The sequence below is a fragment of the Rhineura floridana genome, chromosome 5 (assembly GCF_030035675.1).
Source record: "Rhineura floridana isolate rRhiFlo1 chromosome 5, rRhiFlo1.hap2, whole genome shotgun sequence".
In the NCBI taxonomy this organism is placed as follows: Eukaryota; Metazoa; Chordata; class Lepidosauria; order Squamata; family Rhineuridae; genus Rhineura; species Rhineura floridana.
Window position 1 is genome coordinate 80,478,552 of NC_084484.1, and position 16,452 is coordinate 80,495,003.

Below are 16,452 nucleotides of genomic sequence, written 5' to 3' on the forward strand. Positions count from 1 at the left end.
TGAGGCTCCCCATCCCTGATTTTTTAATCAGGGATGGCAGGCACCATGAATGCAGAGTATTGCACAAGTTTTTACCTGGTACAGAAACAAAAATCTAAGTTCTCTTCATAGCTGAGGCTAGTCCTTATGACTGGGCAAATGTGTCCCTCAGAATTTTGTATCTGGTACAGAATCTTAAAAATCTTGGAACTTTGTGGGTTTTTTAAAGTTTGTAGCTCTCATGGTAAGGGAAATCAATTGTCATTCCATGTAACAAAGGAGCCTCTGATCTGTGTCTATTACCTGCAAGTTTTCAAATCTATTCATGCAATGGTGAAGGCTAGGAACTTGCTTTAGAAACAATCACATACAAGGTTCAATTCTCAAGATTCTTCATGGACTTCTTTATTCACTACAGTGGTGGGGGGAACACCATACGTGCTTTCCGACAGCACACATAGATCTTTCTCTGAGAATACTTATTAAAATTAAGCAAATTTACATGGATTGCATTGATTTGCATAATTTAGTCTGACCACAATTTTTGAGTTTCCCAGCCACAGATAAAACAAGAAAAAAAAGAAAGCCAATTTCTGTGCCATGGGTCCTCTTGTTAAGCTTTCTATTGTATCTTATATAAAATAGAATTCATGGGTAAATTCAGTGTTTTATTTTAATGTCAGTTAAAACATGGCTAAAGTCCCCTTAACTTGGTAACTCTTAAATCTACTCAAAGTGAAAACATGGCATGAAAAATGCATAATTTAGTTTTAAATTGGATAACTGGCCTCGTTAGCATAATTCATCCTGGCAACAAACATGGCTTTTTCCTGGCACAGCACTCTACCAGCCCCTGTTGCTGTAGTTCCATTGTTTAAAAAGAGCCTTGATTAAAACCCATGCATAAACGACTGTAACTTTGGACATACTCATTTTGACTGGTCTGCCATTCCTTTCTAACACTTTCTTCTTTATTCCAGGTCATGGATTATATGGAACTTTTGAAATGTTGTCCTCCTGGAGGAGAACGAGAGAAGACCAACATGTGAAAGAGAGGACTGCTGCTGTCTTTGCAGACTCCATGCTCTCCTTTTCTCTCACCACTGCCATGTACCTGGTCACTTTGGGGATAGGTGCCAGCCCCTTCACAAACATTGAAGCAGCCAGGATCTTCTGCTGCAATTCCTGTATCGCAATTTTCTTCAACTACCTCTATATACTCTCCTTTTATGGTTCCAGCCTCGTGTTTACTGGCTACATAGAAAACAACTACCAGCATAGTATCTTTTGTAGAAAGGTACCAAAGCCAGAGGTCTTGCAAGAAAAGCCTGCCTGGTATAGGTTTCTTCTGACAGCCAAATTCAGCGAGGACACGGCAGAGTCAGAGGAGACAAACAGCTATGAAAGTCACCTTTTGGTGTGTTTTCTCAAACGTTATTACTGTGACTGGATAACAAACACTTATGTCAAGCCTTTTGTAGTTCTCTTTTACCTTATTTATATTTCCTTTGCCTTAATGGGCTACTTGCAGGTCAACGAAGAGTCAGACCTTAGTAACATTGTAGCAACTGCGACACGGACTATGGAGTATACTGCTGCTCAGCAGAAATACTTCAGTAATTACAGCCCAGTCATTGGGTTTTATATCTATGAATCAATTGAATACTGGAACATGACCGTCCAAGATGATATGCTAGAGTATACCAAGGGGTTTGTGAGGATATCTTGGTTTGAGAGCTACTTAAATTACCTTAGAAAACTCAACATATCAACGGGATTACCCAAAAAGAATTTTACAGATATGCTGAGGAACTCCTTTCTGAAAGCACCCCCGTTTGCTCATTTTTCAGAGGATATCATTTTCTCCAAGAAGTACAACAATGAACTCGACATTGTGGCCTCTCGAATGTTCTTGGTGGCTAAGACAATGGACACCAAACGGGAAGAGCTTTACCGTCTCCTGGAAACCTTAAGAAAGCTCTCTCTCAAATCCAAGGTCAAGTTCATTGTCTTCAATCCATCCTTTGTCTACATGGATCGTTATGCCTCATATGTGGGGGCCCCCTTGCAGAACTCCTGCATCAGTGCTTTATTCCTGCTCTTCTTCTCTGCTTTTCTGGTGGCAGATTCTCTCATCAATGTGTGGCTCACGCTCACCGTTGCCTCAGTCGAATTTGGAGTTATCGGTTTTATGACCTTGTGGAAAGTAGAGCTGGACTGTATTTCTGTGCTGTGCTTAATTTATGGGATTAATTATACAGTTGACAACTGTGCACCTCTCTTGTCAACATTTGTCCTGGGCAAAGATTTCACAAGAACTAAATGGGTAAAGAATGCCCTGGAAGTGCATGGAGTAGCTATTTTACAAAGCTACTTCTGCTACATCGTTGGTCTGATTCCTCTCGCAGCTGTGCCTTCAAATCTGACCCGTACACTGTTCAGGTGCTTGTTTTTGATAGCATTAGTCACCTTCTTTCATTGCTTTGCCATTTTACCTGTGATATTGACTTTTCTGCCACCATCCAAGAAAAAGAGGAAAGAGAAGAAAACTCCTGAAAACCGGGAGGAAATAGAGTGTGTTGAAATGGTGGATATGGATAGTACCCGAGTGGTTGACCAAATTACAACAGTCTGACTAGTTGGTTTGTTTATCTTTTTTTAAACAAAACAAAACACCACCCTAGATCTTACCAAGAGAAGAAAATCATATTGATTATATAAGAATGGTGTTTGGATGTCTGTTTTCAAATTAAAACTAGGAGCATCCAAAGCAAAGTGTAAAGGGGAAATAATAATAATACATGGATTGGTCTTCACATAAAAAAGTACAGTGAAATTTACATTCACCCAATACAAAGAGAGTGCCAATTTGGGTTGCTGCTTGAGATAAGAGAGTAGAGGTAGGTTGGTTATTAAATAGCATAAACTGCTTGTGTCTGCCCTGCAGATGCTGTTGTCCTTGTGGCAAAATCCCAGCATGTTGAAAGGTCAACTGTCAACGCTGAAGAAACAGCTAAGTGTACATTTCGGACATCAAGGCTATAGGAAACTTTCAGTACAGCAATAACTCAAGTCAGTGAGTCAGCTATTATGGATCTTAGCCATCACATCTAACTTTCCTTTCTGTTGCTTTTTTTCTGAATGGAAATGTATATGCAAGTTTGTTAAACAAAAAAGGCCAAGGAGATTTTAAAAAATTACACACAAGGATAAATACAGCAATCTCTGTCAAAGTAGGATCTTGTTGCAGTTGCCTTCTTTTCTGAATTGATAGATGTTTTAAAATGTAATTAGCCCTCAGTATATTTTAATATAACATGATTTTGTAGCATTTCTTTTTCATTTTAAGAAAATATAGAATGATATGTATAAGACATCATACACATACACACACATAGTTCATGTTTTCTGATCCAGCTCCGCTTTCTGAATGTGTTTGTCTCATTGAAGAGACGTGGTTTACTGAAGGCTAAATTTCGTAGGACTCTGTTAAATATGCTGGATGATCTAGTGACAAAAGGAAGGGATATTTTAAGCGCTTCACCACCAAAATCCATGAAAGCCTCCGATGCCTAAATTGCATCAAGAAAAAGTGAATGTAAGGGCTCTTTAAAAATAAGAGCCTTCACTCCAGGCCATTCACTAGTAATGCACACTAAGAGGATCAATGAGTAGCTTTACATAACATACAATGTGGTCTGCAACCCTCTGTCAATAACTTCCATTTCAGTAATCTCCACTGTAGACCATGAGTCACGGAAATTAGTGGGGCTACTTTGAAAGAAGTGGCTTTTGAATTCTTAATACTGCAGGTTAAGGTTATGTTAAAAGCAGATGCCCTAACAATAATGAAATGCAATGGACACACCATCCCTAAGATTCATTTGATACAGAATGCCAGAGACAGGTGGAAACCAATATTATAGATAAATAATTAATATTATTGCAATGATCTATGTCACAGGAGTTTTTAAGGTGACTACAGGTCTCTTTCGTATATATCTCCTTGTATTAGCTAAAGCAATGCCACCCTTGACAAGCTTTAGTGAAGGTATTCGGAACCAAATTTTAGGATACTGCTGTAGCTTCAGTGGCACAGGATACTGTTCTGTGGGGCACAGCTGGATAGTTTACTCCAAGTGTTCCCTCCAAGTTCCACCCACCCACCCACCCAGTGGTCACTAGTGCAATTGCACTAGCATTGGGAAGGCAGCACCAGATGGCCAACCTCCAGATGCAATCCCACAATCTTCTTGTAGCTCTGTTTCTCAGTTCTGCATCTGCCCTGAATAATACCTTAGGTCAGTGGAGCTGTGCAAAGACTGCGCTAGAAAACCGTCTCGCAACTGTATCTGTGGCTGCTGCTGATCCTGCACCAGAGGACGTTTTGCCCCAAGATTAGAACAAGGGGCATCTTTGCCCTCTTCTGTTGGCACTGGGGCCTTGATGCAAATTCCTATGTGCCATTGTAGAAATGGGGATGTTAATGCAACAGCTGAGAAGCTAAATTTTCTGGCTTCCACAAATAATCTTTCAATGATAATGTTTTTCACTAGAAGAAAAAGTTGGAATGGGTTTCTGTGTTCAGATATTATGTATAAGCATTCAGATTTCCTGCAAGGGATCTGGCAAGGATTTAGAGAGTACACAAATTATCTCCCATACGTCTAGCTAACAAAAGTGGTCTTTCCTGAATCGCAGATGTTTCCGATTGTCTGCAGTTTGGACAAACTTTGAGGATAAGCATATGAACCATTTGCTGAAACAAACCAGTGATTTGGTTAAGTCTCTTTTGTTCATTTTCAGATATACATCCAAGCCATTCTTGCTGCTCCACTTTGATGGAGGAGCTTCTTTTGTTGCTGTTCAGCTGTTGAGTATCTGTATGTATGTGAAAGTTAAGATGTTTTGTTTCAAATGTAAAATATTTTGTCATTCTTCCAGCATAAGAGGTGTTCAAGCAAGAGCCATTTGTATCCCTGCCAAACCTTTCTCCTTTCTAAAATGGAAATCACACACAGACACACAAAGCACCATAATGCCCAAATTTGGCAAGCTCCTGTGTACACCAATACTCTGATGAATATACAGTAGCAACTGGAAGTTGTAATGCAACTTCCTTCTTAGAAACTTTCAATGGAATATCATCTTTGTATCACACAAGACTGATGGATAAAAAAGTAGCATTTTCTGGAGAGGTGGCCATAGCAATAAAATAAATAAAGAAGAAGAATCTTGTGACACCTTAAATATTAAGGTGTAATACTGAAGTGTAATACTGAATTACAGGTACATATATGTACAGTTTATGTAGTTTGGAGGGTGGGGGATTGTAAACAGTGGGAGTCAGAGGGAAATGAAATGCAGAAAAGTATAGGGAGTGATAATTACATAATTTACAGTAATTTACAAAACAGATGTTGATACTATAGACACAGTAGCATTGGTAAGCCAATTGACACATATGTGCTAAAATTATTTGTCTTGGTTTAGCCCACAAGTGATAGCATGGGTCCTCTTGATGTATTCACATTGCAGTCTCCCTTTGAAGTTCCTATATTCCAAGATGGCCACTCAAAGTCACTTACAGATCATCCCAGGAGGTTGAAATGTCCCCCCTCTGGCTTTTGAATATTGCCATTTGTGATGTCAGGTTTATGTCCATTTATTTTTTGTGTGTAGAAACTTGCCTGTTTATCCTGTTTAGAATGGCAGAAGGGCATTGTTTGCAAATAATGGCATATATCGTATTGGAAGATATGCAGGTGAATGAACTCCTGGTGTTGTGGATGACATTATTAGGTGCTATAATAGTTCTGCCAAAGTAGGCATGGAGACAAAGCTGACATCTGGGTTTGCCACAGGGGCTGGTCCATGTGTCAGTGTCCATATCCCTGGTGGTGGTGGTGGTAGGTGTACTTTGGAAAGTACAGTCTACTTTAAAAGGAGGAATTAATTCTTCATTCACAAATTCCCCCCAGCCAAAGCTCAGGCCCTATAGTATAATTTAATTTACAGTGAGATACAGCAAATACATTTCTTTTGGTGAAAACTTAAAATGATTTGTATCATCTAGAAAGTGATTTTGTTCTCCCTGCTCCAGGTTATAGTTCAGCAAAATCTTTTATCTTACAAACCTGTATGCTTGCTTCAATTATTTTTCAAAAATGTCCTTTTTCACACCTGTTCCTAAGCTGGATGCTGAGAATATTTTAAATTTGTCTCCCAAATACACAGTGGAAGAAATCCGGTGCAAAGGTCGTCATATTTAAATGTCCCTGAAATTAATAGGGATTTAAAGCAGCAAGTCTAGGTTGGATTGTGGCCACTGAGATTAGATCTGATATGACGTCATTACATTTTCAAAATATCACCTGCTTAGCCTAAGTGCTGATAACTAAATAACTCATTTAAAAGCGTTACAGTATCCATGTAATAACAGATTGATCAGAGCAGATTTTTTACTCCAGGAGTGTGTGTGTGTGTGGGGGGGGGTAATAAGCTTAATTTAGTCTGCCTACCAAATCCATTCACAGTAGTATTCCTGGAGATATTATTCCCTATAGTGGCTTTGTGGAAGTTAATTCTTGTAAGCAACCTGAGTCTAGGGGAAAATGAAGGAAGAAAAACTGGAGCAACTGCAACAGTTTCATTGCAAATGATCCATATCCAAAATTTATGCCCAGAATTTTATTGGAAACAATGCAAATTAGATGAACACTAGAGTTCAAAAACCTGAAAATCTGACAAAATACATCTTTTTTCTTTCTTTCTAAATGCCAACCACCTTACTAAATGAGACCAGATCTCTAAAAACTTGACATCTAAATGGTTTGATGTTATACTGAAATGCGCCAATTTCTCTTTGCATGATATTGAGGCTTCATATGACAGTGCCGGATACAGAAGTAGTAGTTTTTTTCAGCGCCATTTCCTGTTCTTCTCTTTGTTTATTCTTCTGCCAATAGGTGGCCCCTGCTTCAGTCAATGTATCAGTTCCATTAGGAAAACAGACACAAAACTAGTTTTGTTTTGCGGGGAAATTCAGAAAAGCCATCATTCACTGTGAAAACTTTGAACAACAAAAACTAAAAACCGTATTAAACTCACTGTTAAAGATAAAGGCTGGGAAAGGCACCCTGGAAGTAGCATAGTCACTGCCCACTAAAAGAAACTGTTTTTCCTGGTATATGTAGAGTAAGCATCTGTTCTAAGTGGACTGCACTTATGTCTATCGATGAAAGGTTGAAGGCCGTACAGATTTTTTCTGTTGCATGGGAAAGTGGCTGCCAAGAATGCAAGCTGTGGATCGACTTAGGGTATGGCTGCTACATAGTGTTTATTCTGATTGATGGGTTAATTAATTGATGAAATATATGGCCATACCCGCCTCCTGCATAAGCTTGACAATAGGGATAACCTTCAAACCACAAATATTTTTTCCCATATCTTTAAAAGTTTTCTATCTTGGCCTTCCAATGCATCTGCATTGCTCAGAGTGGCTTGCAGCAGCCAAATTACAACAATCCCATAATAAAACAATGAGGCATAGTCATACATAGGGATATAAGGAGACAGCGGTTTCTGTCCTATCCTGTGTTTATTGCGATTAGCGCTGTGCCTGTTCTGCTACAGTTCATCTTCCACTTAAACCTACATTGCTTTGTCTTGTTCTCAGCTATGGCCAACACTATGAAATTAATTACATAATTGATTTTAATGTGTTTCAATGAAAGGGCAACATCAAAAGCCACACAGAAAATAATGTAATTATTTACCTAACATTTGTGGACTAAACAATGACGACAGTGAATACCACTCGTATTCACTTGCACGATTTCCATTTCTGACCTATGAACATGTGAATTGTGACAATTTCTCCACATCCCTAGCCATGCATCAGTTGGATAAGAACACAAACATCATGAAATCATATCAGCAAGGTAGCTTTTGACCTTGGACACTTATGAACCCCCGCAGAGACCTAGTTCATATCTAAATGGTGCAGTGTTCTTAGATCCACTGCTAGAACATATTATTATAAATACACTTCTAGAAATGATTTTAAAACCACCAAATACTTTACTGAATAGAAATGCTTTGTACTGTTTTCAAAACAATTTGAGGCTGTGGTACAAGCAAACTTCTATAAGTAGAGAACTCCAGAGGTTTCAGGCTGCTTTTGAGATTGCTCTTACGCCTGCTGTAATATGGACCCTTATGTACTAGGGAATTTGACTGCCTGCCTGCCTGCCAGCTTCACCCTCTCCTGTCCACCCTTCTACTAGGAATAACTGTGCCCAGTAATGGCTCTGAAGCTCCCTCACAGGGTCTCCTCCTCCCACGCAGGATGTGGTACCAAGGGAACCAGACAATAAGACCCATTAAGTTCCAGCCTGGTAAAAACAAGAGCCTCTGAGATGCTCTTCAAATTGTCAGGCTGTGGATTGGAATTCAAAGCATCACAAGCTGCATCTTCTACTACCTCCAGTCACAACTGGCTGACCACTGTGAGAACAGGATGCTGGACTAGTTGGCCATTGGCTTGATCCAGCAGGCTCTTTTGTTCTTGTGTTCTTACAGCCCCAGGGAGAGGCTCAGAAGGAACCTCCCAACTGTTCTATGTTGTAAAAAACTGAAGTTTAATGGAGCTCAGTCCCTGGCAATACTAACTAATGAGCACAGTTGAGAAAACTGCAATGTTATGACTGATCCCTCAAGCAGAAACTAAAGGTTAAACTTGTGAATTCCATTATTGACTGAAATACATAAACTATATATTCATACAACTATTGTTAATTCTGAGCAGTGAAGAAAACTAATCTGAAGTGCAGGAGTAATGAACTAGCAAACTTTTGAAGGGGTTTACAAAAAGAGAAGGTACAATTTACAGGCTACAGAGCATGAAAGCGGAAAACAACTGCCAGGTAAATTTTTTAAGAGGAGGAAAGTGATAATGTAATTCTGTAAGAGAAGGCATTGTTTTACCAGAAGGACTTAAAGCCAAAACTCCTGTCCCCTTTAACACCTCCATCATCTACCACTCTGTCAGACTAGCTAGTCAACATAACATGCAAAATTCTCATTATTTTTGAATAGCCATATTTGATACAAGTTCTCATTTTTGGTGACTGGAAATGATGTGCACAATCCAGCAAAGCTATTGAACTAGTTGGATTAGAATTACAGTAATCAGTCCCCAATCCAACAGTTTCTTTTGCCTTTTATTCCTGATAAGGAACTTATATAGAATGAAGAAAACTTCCTCTTGGTTCAGTAACATCCTCATCAACACTGCTGCTTTTTGCAATCAGTTTTTGTTCAGCCAGTTGTTCAGGGTAAAGTGCTATTTTCATTTAGAAACAGGTATATTTTTATTCATTGTCTCTCTCACCAAGGCCAGTTCCAGGGAACCCTGGGCAAGATGGGGTCTGGGGCTCCCACCTCATTCCTCATGCCATCAGACGTAGTGACAATTCTTCATCCACCTTCTTCCCCACCTCGTTCAGGCAGAATGCAGGTGGTGGCCATCATTGCCAGTTGCTCACCTGGTGATCCAGCAGCAATGATTGGTAGGAATACCACCAACAGCTACTACTCAGAGACAGACAGCGCTGGTTGCTGCTTTTTGTTGCTGCTGATCACTGACTTGCTCAAGTGGGCAAGTGGTGGTGACAACTAGGAGATGCAACAGCCACTTGCCTGCTTATTCCTCCTCTCCACACGACTGCTGCTTTGAGCAACCATTGCCACTTGCCTATCACTTACTCATCTTATCAGTCTTCAGCTCTTGCTTGCCCAACTAGAGTTAGGGATACCATCATTTTGTCATTTCAAAAAGAGTACATTTGGCTTCGATCAATGAAAAGTAAGAGTATGCTGTTGCACCATCTCAAAAAGAGTACATGTACTCTTAAAAGAGTACGGTTGGTAACCCTAACTAGGGTGAGTGATGGGTGTCATCAAGCAATGACTTCTGCAGTTGTCAAGATGGAAAAGAGACTACTTGTCTTGTTCCTGTTATGTGGGAGGAGAGGAGTCACAGCCACCAAGCAACTGGTGGTGGCTGCAGCTGCACTATGGTGGATCATGAGTTGGCAGTGGGCCCTCCTAGAGTGCCAGGGCTTCCGTATCTGCCCAATGATCCAGACCCCTTGGTGCTAGCCCTGTGCCTCTCTTTCAATGAGGTAGCAGTCAACTGAGATGAAAATAAGATTAAAATTTAAGATTTTAGAAGGGACCACTGATAGCTTTTTTGTAGCAGACTGTGACCTTACATTTGCTCAGACAACTGCAGTAGAAATCATGAGAAGTTCCCAGTGTTCAGTATGAATAGACATGAAGACAACTAAAGTCATTCCTGAAAATATGAAGCACTTTTGAAGACTTTGCTCAAGCAAGCCAATTGGAGGGAAGCATGACTATGAGTCAGTTCATAGTTATTCCAGCCCCTCAGAAAGGCCTCTAGAGGGTTCATGGTGAGTCAGCATTCATGTGGATGTGCATTTATGAGAACCAATTCTCTATTGGAAGCTATACATGTCACTAAGCATGAGCATGGTATCCATTAACAGATTGCAGTAATTGCAAAAATTGTGATAGCATATACAGCCCCCGCAAAGAGATGCTAGTTCTCACAAACCGTACCTCCATGTGAGCACTGCCAAAGTTCCTAACACTGCATTCCAAGGGAGAGTGGAAGAATGTTTGTAGACTGGCCAACTATAGTATTTTGAAGAATGTGTTCATGTTCATTGTGAATGAATAAGTACAGCTTCTGAAGCTAAACTCAACAGACAATCCTCCGTTTACTTCCTCCTTAAGAAGCAATCTGAGAACTGAGCCACCAGCATACGCATTCTTCCTCTACAGAACTACTCATCAGATTGATAGAAGTTTGCTTCTTGAGGGGAAGGTGTATCATCAACCTGAACTCCATTTTCTAAGAAACATTAGTGCTGGAAGCTGGCAAGCAGCAGCTCTTGAGTAGGAAGAATTAGATCCTCAAGAACTGCTGTGATACTTGACAAAGAAGAACTGAATGTAATGTTTGTTTGGCTAATAAATCTAGTTTATATTTTCTTCTTGCCCTTCAGAAGGGAATGAAGGCTGGCTATTTTTAAACGTTGGCTTCATCTGTACTCCGCTAAATAGAATATTCTAGTCAAAACATATCTAAAAAATTCTTTTTATTGTAGTAATGTACAAAGGCCTGTTCATTTTCCTCTTCATCCCTAATCATCACCTAATAACCTAAAAAGAATGGTACCAAGACTGAAGTCTACCTGACAGCCATGCCAATGGCTATGTAAATACTACTCCTTTGTCTTCAGCATGCAGTAACAGACTGCAGTTGCTCACTGATGTGTGCAGGTCCTGTACACGCTCTCTTGTTTTCATCTTAGGTTGTTTAAAACCATCTAAGATTCCACCATAGTATTGAAAACAGAGTGCAAGGCTGAGAAGCCTGGTCACTTGCCCAGGAAGTTAAAAAGAAATTATAATGAAATAGTGGATGCAACCCTCCAATCCACCATGCAAATAACAGGCATGGGTGTAAATCTGAGCCCTAGTCAGGCATTTGTTCACTGTATCAATGGAAGGGCTATGGGGCCACACCCTTCAAACCCAGCCCACCATCTCTGACCTTCCCACACGATCCTGGTCATGGAGAGGACTATAACTGCATTCAGCCAAATATGCTTACAATCTTCCTTCAGATCTTTTCATTCAGCATAGGAAGTTTAGAGGTGATGGGGCAGGGTTGGCATGCACAGCCCCTCCAATGATCCAATTAAACTTAAGAATAGAGCTCTGGAATCTGTGCAATCTTTTTGGAAAAGACACATTCTCAATGTATCTGGACTGAGCCTGAGCCCTGATAACAATTAAGCCTCATGTTTCCTTCCAAACAAGTTTGACTTTTCAGGGTGGCTATAGGTATATTTCCTGCTTTTTACAAGCTAGAGCCATGATTCATTAGCATTAGCCTTTAGTGTGCTTTCAGGTAATCTGTGAGACTATGACAAAAAATAATATACTAAAAATCCAAGATTTTGCTAAAGCGGATGTTGCAATTGGCATTTCATAAAAAGCACCACCTACACTCATGATCTCCCATATGGAAAACGCTTCAGTTTACCTACAGTGAGTAGTCTATAATGAAATAATAAATTGTGATTAGATCTACTTATGAATTAAGTATTGGCAAACAAATGTTTCAGTGATGAGCTATGTGGAGTATGCAAAGTCCCAGTACTATCAATAATGCCTTTCCCTCCTTCACACTATGAATGCATTTATTGGTCATAGTAAACCAGTACTGGACGTGGTGGGTCACCACTGCTCATCTGATCTCCAGTCGGTCGTGTTGCTGCTGCTTACAGGGAGGTAGATAGGAAGCAGCAAGGTTGGTGCAGTGCAAATGCACTGGTGGAAGCATGGGATTGGCTCTGCCAATACATTTGCACTGCGCTGATTTTGCCGCTGCCTCACCCCTTCTACTCTACCTCCCAGTAAGCAGCTGTGACGTGACCGACTGGGAGATCAGGTGAACAACTGTACCCCACCACTCTGTCCACTACTGCAGTTCATAGTGTAGCTGCAATGAAGTACAGAAGGGACTAATTTTAATTCAGAACCTTTTCAAAGAGGCCCCTCATGTGGGCAACAACAGCAGAAGAACATGTGATAGAACATGAAACACAGAACAATGGTCCTCAATACAAGGTTTAAGAAACTGTTGAGCTAGGAAGTTAAACCATGGCATATGACATCACCAGCTAATCACAAGATTCATAGACCAAACATTGATTACCTACACTTGTTGCCTATCATTAGTTACGATACCTGCCTAGAACTATTCACTGATTTGTTTAAAGAAGTTTATCTTTATTTACTGCAGTCCTCAACTGCTTGCTCTGATTACTCATAGCCTTCTATGACTCTAATATAAAGGGGTTTTTTTTCAGGCAATGGGCTTTCCTTCTAAAACAGCAGGTGAAATCCAGCAGATGAGTTGTTCACAAATGAGGAGCTCTTACTTGAAAAGCAAAGTCTATTTATTAAATGGCCAGATGTGATGAATTTGTTTTTTTTTATAAAGTACACTTTTAGAACCTTGGCAGTTGACCTTCCATGGGTAAGAATGTGAAGGTGCTTGGAGAATCACAGGCTCCTTTTAGTGGCTGATTGTATCCCTCCTCTTCATGCTCTGTAAAAATTAAAAACTCTGCAGCATATTCAGATATGGATTAGTGTAACAGAGAGTACCTGGGCCACATTCGTGGACATGGTGGTGATCAATTGGTGTATTAGTTTAAGTTTGCTTTGCAAAGCCAAGACTAAACCTAGCCACTGTCATGTACGCTCTTTTCAGAATTCACACACATGACTAGCTCTGCATGTTATCTTGTTGGGCAGACCCAATAATGCAGTTTTAATCTATGACTAAAGTACATGTGTAATGTATGTGCATCAAATATAAACTTTATCAGGCTTTCAGTGAGCATGAATGGGAGGAAGGGAATCTCAGGTGACCAAGCAATGTAATGAATTCATATTATCATTATTATTCCTTTGAAAGTTGTGGGTTTTTCAGCCACTGCGGAGGAAACATGTTTGAAAGCCTGGTGATGATTTTATGTCTGGGGAAAAACCCTCTCTCTCTCTTTCTCTCTTTTCCTTACAAAATTCCCAGAATTCAGCCACTATGGTTTAATGGCTCCCCTTACACTCTTTTGCAATTGTAAGCACTCAGGGTTTTCACTGAAAAGGGTGGCTGGATGCAGCTTCAGGATTAATTGTATCCTAAAAAGTTATGTAATTATGCACCAACAGCTGAAGGGACACAATTTTAAGTCAACCTGTTGTGACAGACACTGTGTAATGTCATACAATCAAATGCAATGTTTAGTAAACATAAACCTCTTTGTCATTTTGTATTTATTTATACAGGTTTAAAAAAAATAAAGCACACATTTAAAAAAATGCTTTTGTGTACATTTATACTGGTATATATCTTCACCAGTTCCATACCATACATTTAAGGTATATGACTTCCACCAAGGAATCCCGGGAACGATGGTTTTCCTCTCACAGAGCTACAAATTCCCAGCACCCTTACCAAATTACAGTTCCCATGATTCTTTGGGGGAAGTCATGTGCTTTAAATATGCTTTGGATGTATTTTAAATATATGATATGGACCCTGCCCTCAGTTTAGAGGACAATGCCCCTTATAAAATATGGGATTACTATTAATCTGCATGTAAACTTCGAAGGGAAAACATTAAAAGGGTTTTCTCAGGCTTACCATAGAATGGTACAGCTGCAAGAAATTGCACAGCTCCATTGGACAACCCATTTAAGCATACATCAATGGTAGTAAATAAGGGTTAGGCCTGAAATAAGCATATTTCCATTCAGGAGCAGGTCTGGTTTTTTTTCTGCTGCGCTTTCCCTCCATCTTCACTCCTCTGCTGACATACGGACCTGGCTCTGACTCTAGCATGGATTTTTTTCCCCTCATTTCCCTCCATGCATATCATAAGAGTTTTTTTTCCACACATACATTCAGGGTGTTTAGCCATTTAAACATGTTTATTCAATGTCTTTTTAAACAGCCCATCATTTTGGATGTTTAAAACTTACAAACCAGCCACTCAACATTCTACACAGTTGGCTTCTCCTGTAAACCAGAAGAAATGTTTTCTTCCATTTGTGCTTTATTGAACACATATCAAGCTTGGTTGATTAGGGGTTCACTGTCTTGTAAAATGTAAATGTACTGCCTTCAAGTTGATTCTGACTTATGTCAACCCTATGAATAGGGTTTTCATGAGACTGAGAGGCAGTGACTGGCCCAAGGTCACCCAGTGAGCTTCATGGCTATGTGGGGATTCGAAACCTGGTCTCCCAGGTCATAGTCCAACACCTTAACCACTACACCACACAGTCTTAGGTTCTAGAATTTCAGCTTAGCCAGAAGTATGAACACCAGATTGGCTCTGCCTGCCCCACACCAACCTCACAGTCTCCTCTCCCTTCTCCCTCCTGGTAAGCAGCGGTGAGGCTCCATTCCACTTGGCAAGCCACTTCTGAGCTTAACTGGCTTGCTGTCATACCAATTCCCGCTAGTGATATTTCCTGACTTACTGGTACTTCAGATGCTGCTGCTTATTGGTCCTGTAAACTATGATTGGAAGTATAGGGTTGGGAGGAATCAAAAGCCTATCAAGTCCAAACCTTTGCCATTAGGCAGAATCAGCCATATACTCACTCACCCCTGTCCCAAGCAACCTTTTCAATGGAAACAGAAGCAAACAATTTCATCACAGTTGCTTCAGATGCAAAACATGCGATCCAAACCACATGCTGGGAGGTAAGGTATGTGTGTGAAAATACATATCCATTAGACCTAGAGATAAATTCCAAACACGGTGTTCAGTCAGATCACAAATGTAAGCAAAACCCACACCATTCAAAATCCTTTTTCTAGAGCAGGTGTGGGGAAGCTTTGGTTCTCCAGATGTTGGGCTTATCCACACGGGAGCCTAACTTCATACTAAAGATGCTGCTTTTACCATCATAATAGATTTTCAAGGTCCACACTTGTTGCTCTGTTTTCCATTCACACAAGTAGACGGCAGCCTCTCCAGTTGAACAAGGGGAGAGAAAAGTCTAAAAAGGGGGTGGGGGCAAGAGGAGGGAAACTCTGACGGAAACTATTCCTGTTCCAATGGGGAGCCTCTCACAAGGGTAAGTTGGGGGCAGAAAGGTTGGAGACCCGAGTTGCTGTTCCTTAATCTGCAAGTCCACAGCAAGGCCTTGAGCACTCCACTTGGAAGGCATCCTTTGGCGGCGGCAGCAGCAGCAGCGCTCCTTCACAGGGGCACTTTGCAGAACAGCGGGGAGAGCATGTGAGCCTTCCTCACTGGGCAGCTCCTGAGTCCGAAGATCTGAGAAGAGAGACAGAGCGGGTGATGGCATAACAGAACATACATATCGTCGAGGGAGGAGGGGAACTCACGGGAGAGTTAGTGGGCAGAGAAAGAGGAACCACTGAAAGTGAGAATTCACCCGCCCACTAAAAAAAAGCAAAGCAAAGTGCCTACAAGGAGGAGCACAGCACAGCTGAGACGGTTTTTCCTTTCCTTTTTGCATTATTAGCAGATTAGATTAATACGGATTTAAAGGGGAAAACTGCGTGATAGCTTCTGCTTGCCTGCAATGTCATGTGAACCATGCGAATTAAAAGGGCATGCAGGTAGCACCAATCGCACAGTAAATTGCCATGTGGATAAGCCCGTTGTGGAACTACAACTCCCATCAGCCCCAACAAGCATGACCAATGGCTAGGGATGATGGGAGTTGTAGTTCAGCAATATCTTGAGAGCCATAGCTTCCCCACACGTGTTCTAGAGGTACTGTATGTCCCAGAAAAAAAGGAGGGATTCTAAAGAACATATATGG

At 40.6% G+C, this 16,452-nt stretch overlaps 1 protein-coding gene across 2 annotated transcripts in view; it reads left to right on the forward strand.

Annotated features, from left to right (window-relative positions):
• The window catches only part of PTCHD1 (patched domain containing 1), a 93,414-nt gene extending 79,510 nt beyond the window's left edge, over positions 1-13,904 (forward strand). For both annotated transcript variants that reach the window (XM_061627304.1, XM_061627303.1), the window contains exon 3: positions 960-13,904. In XM_061627304.1, the coding sequence (XP_061483288.1) occupies positions 960-2,614 (1,655 nt within the window). In that variant the 3' untranslated portion in view covers positions 2,615-13,904. The remainder of the gene's footprint in view (positions 1-959) is intronic.
• Positions 13,905-16,452: the final 2,548 nt, after the last annotated feature.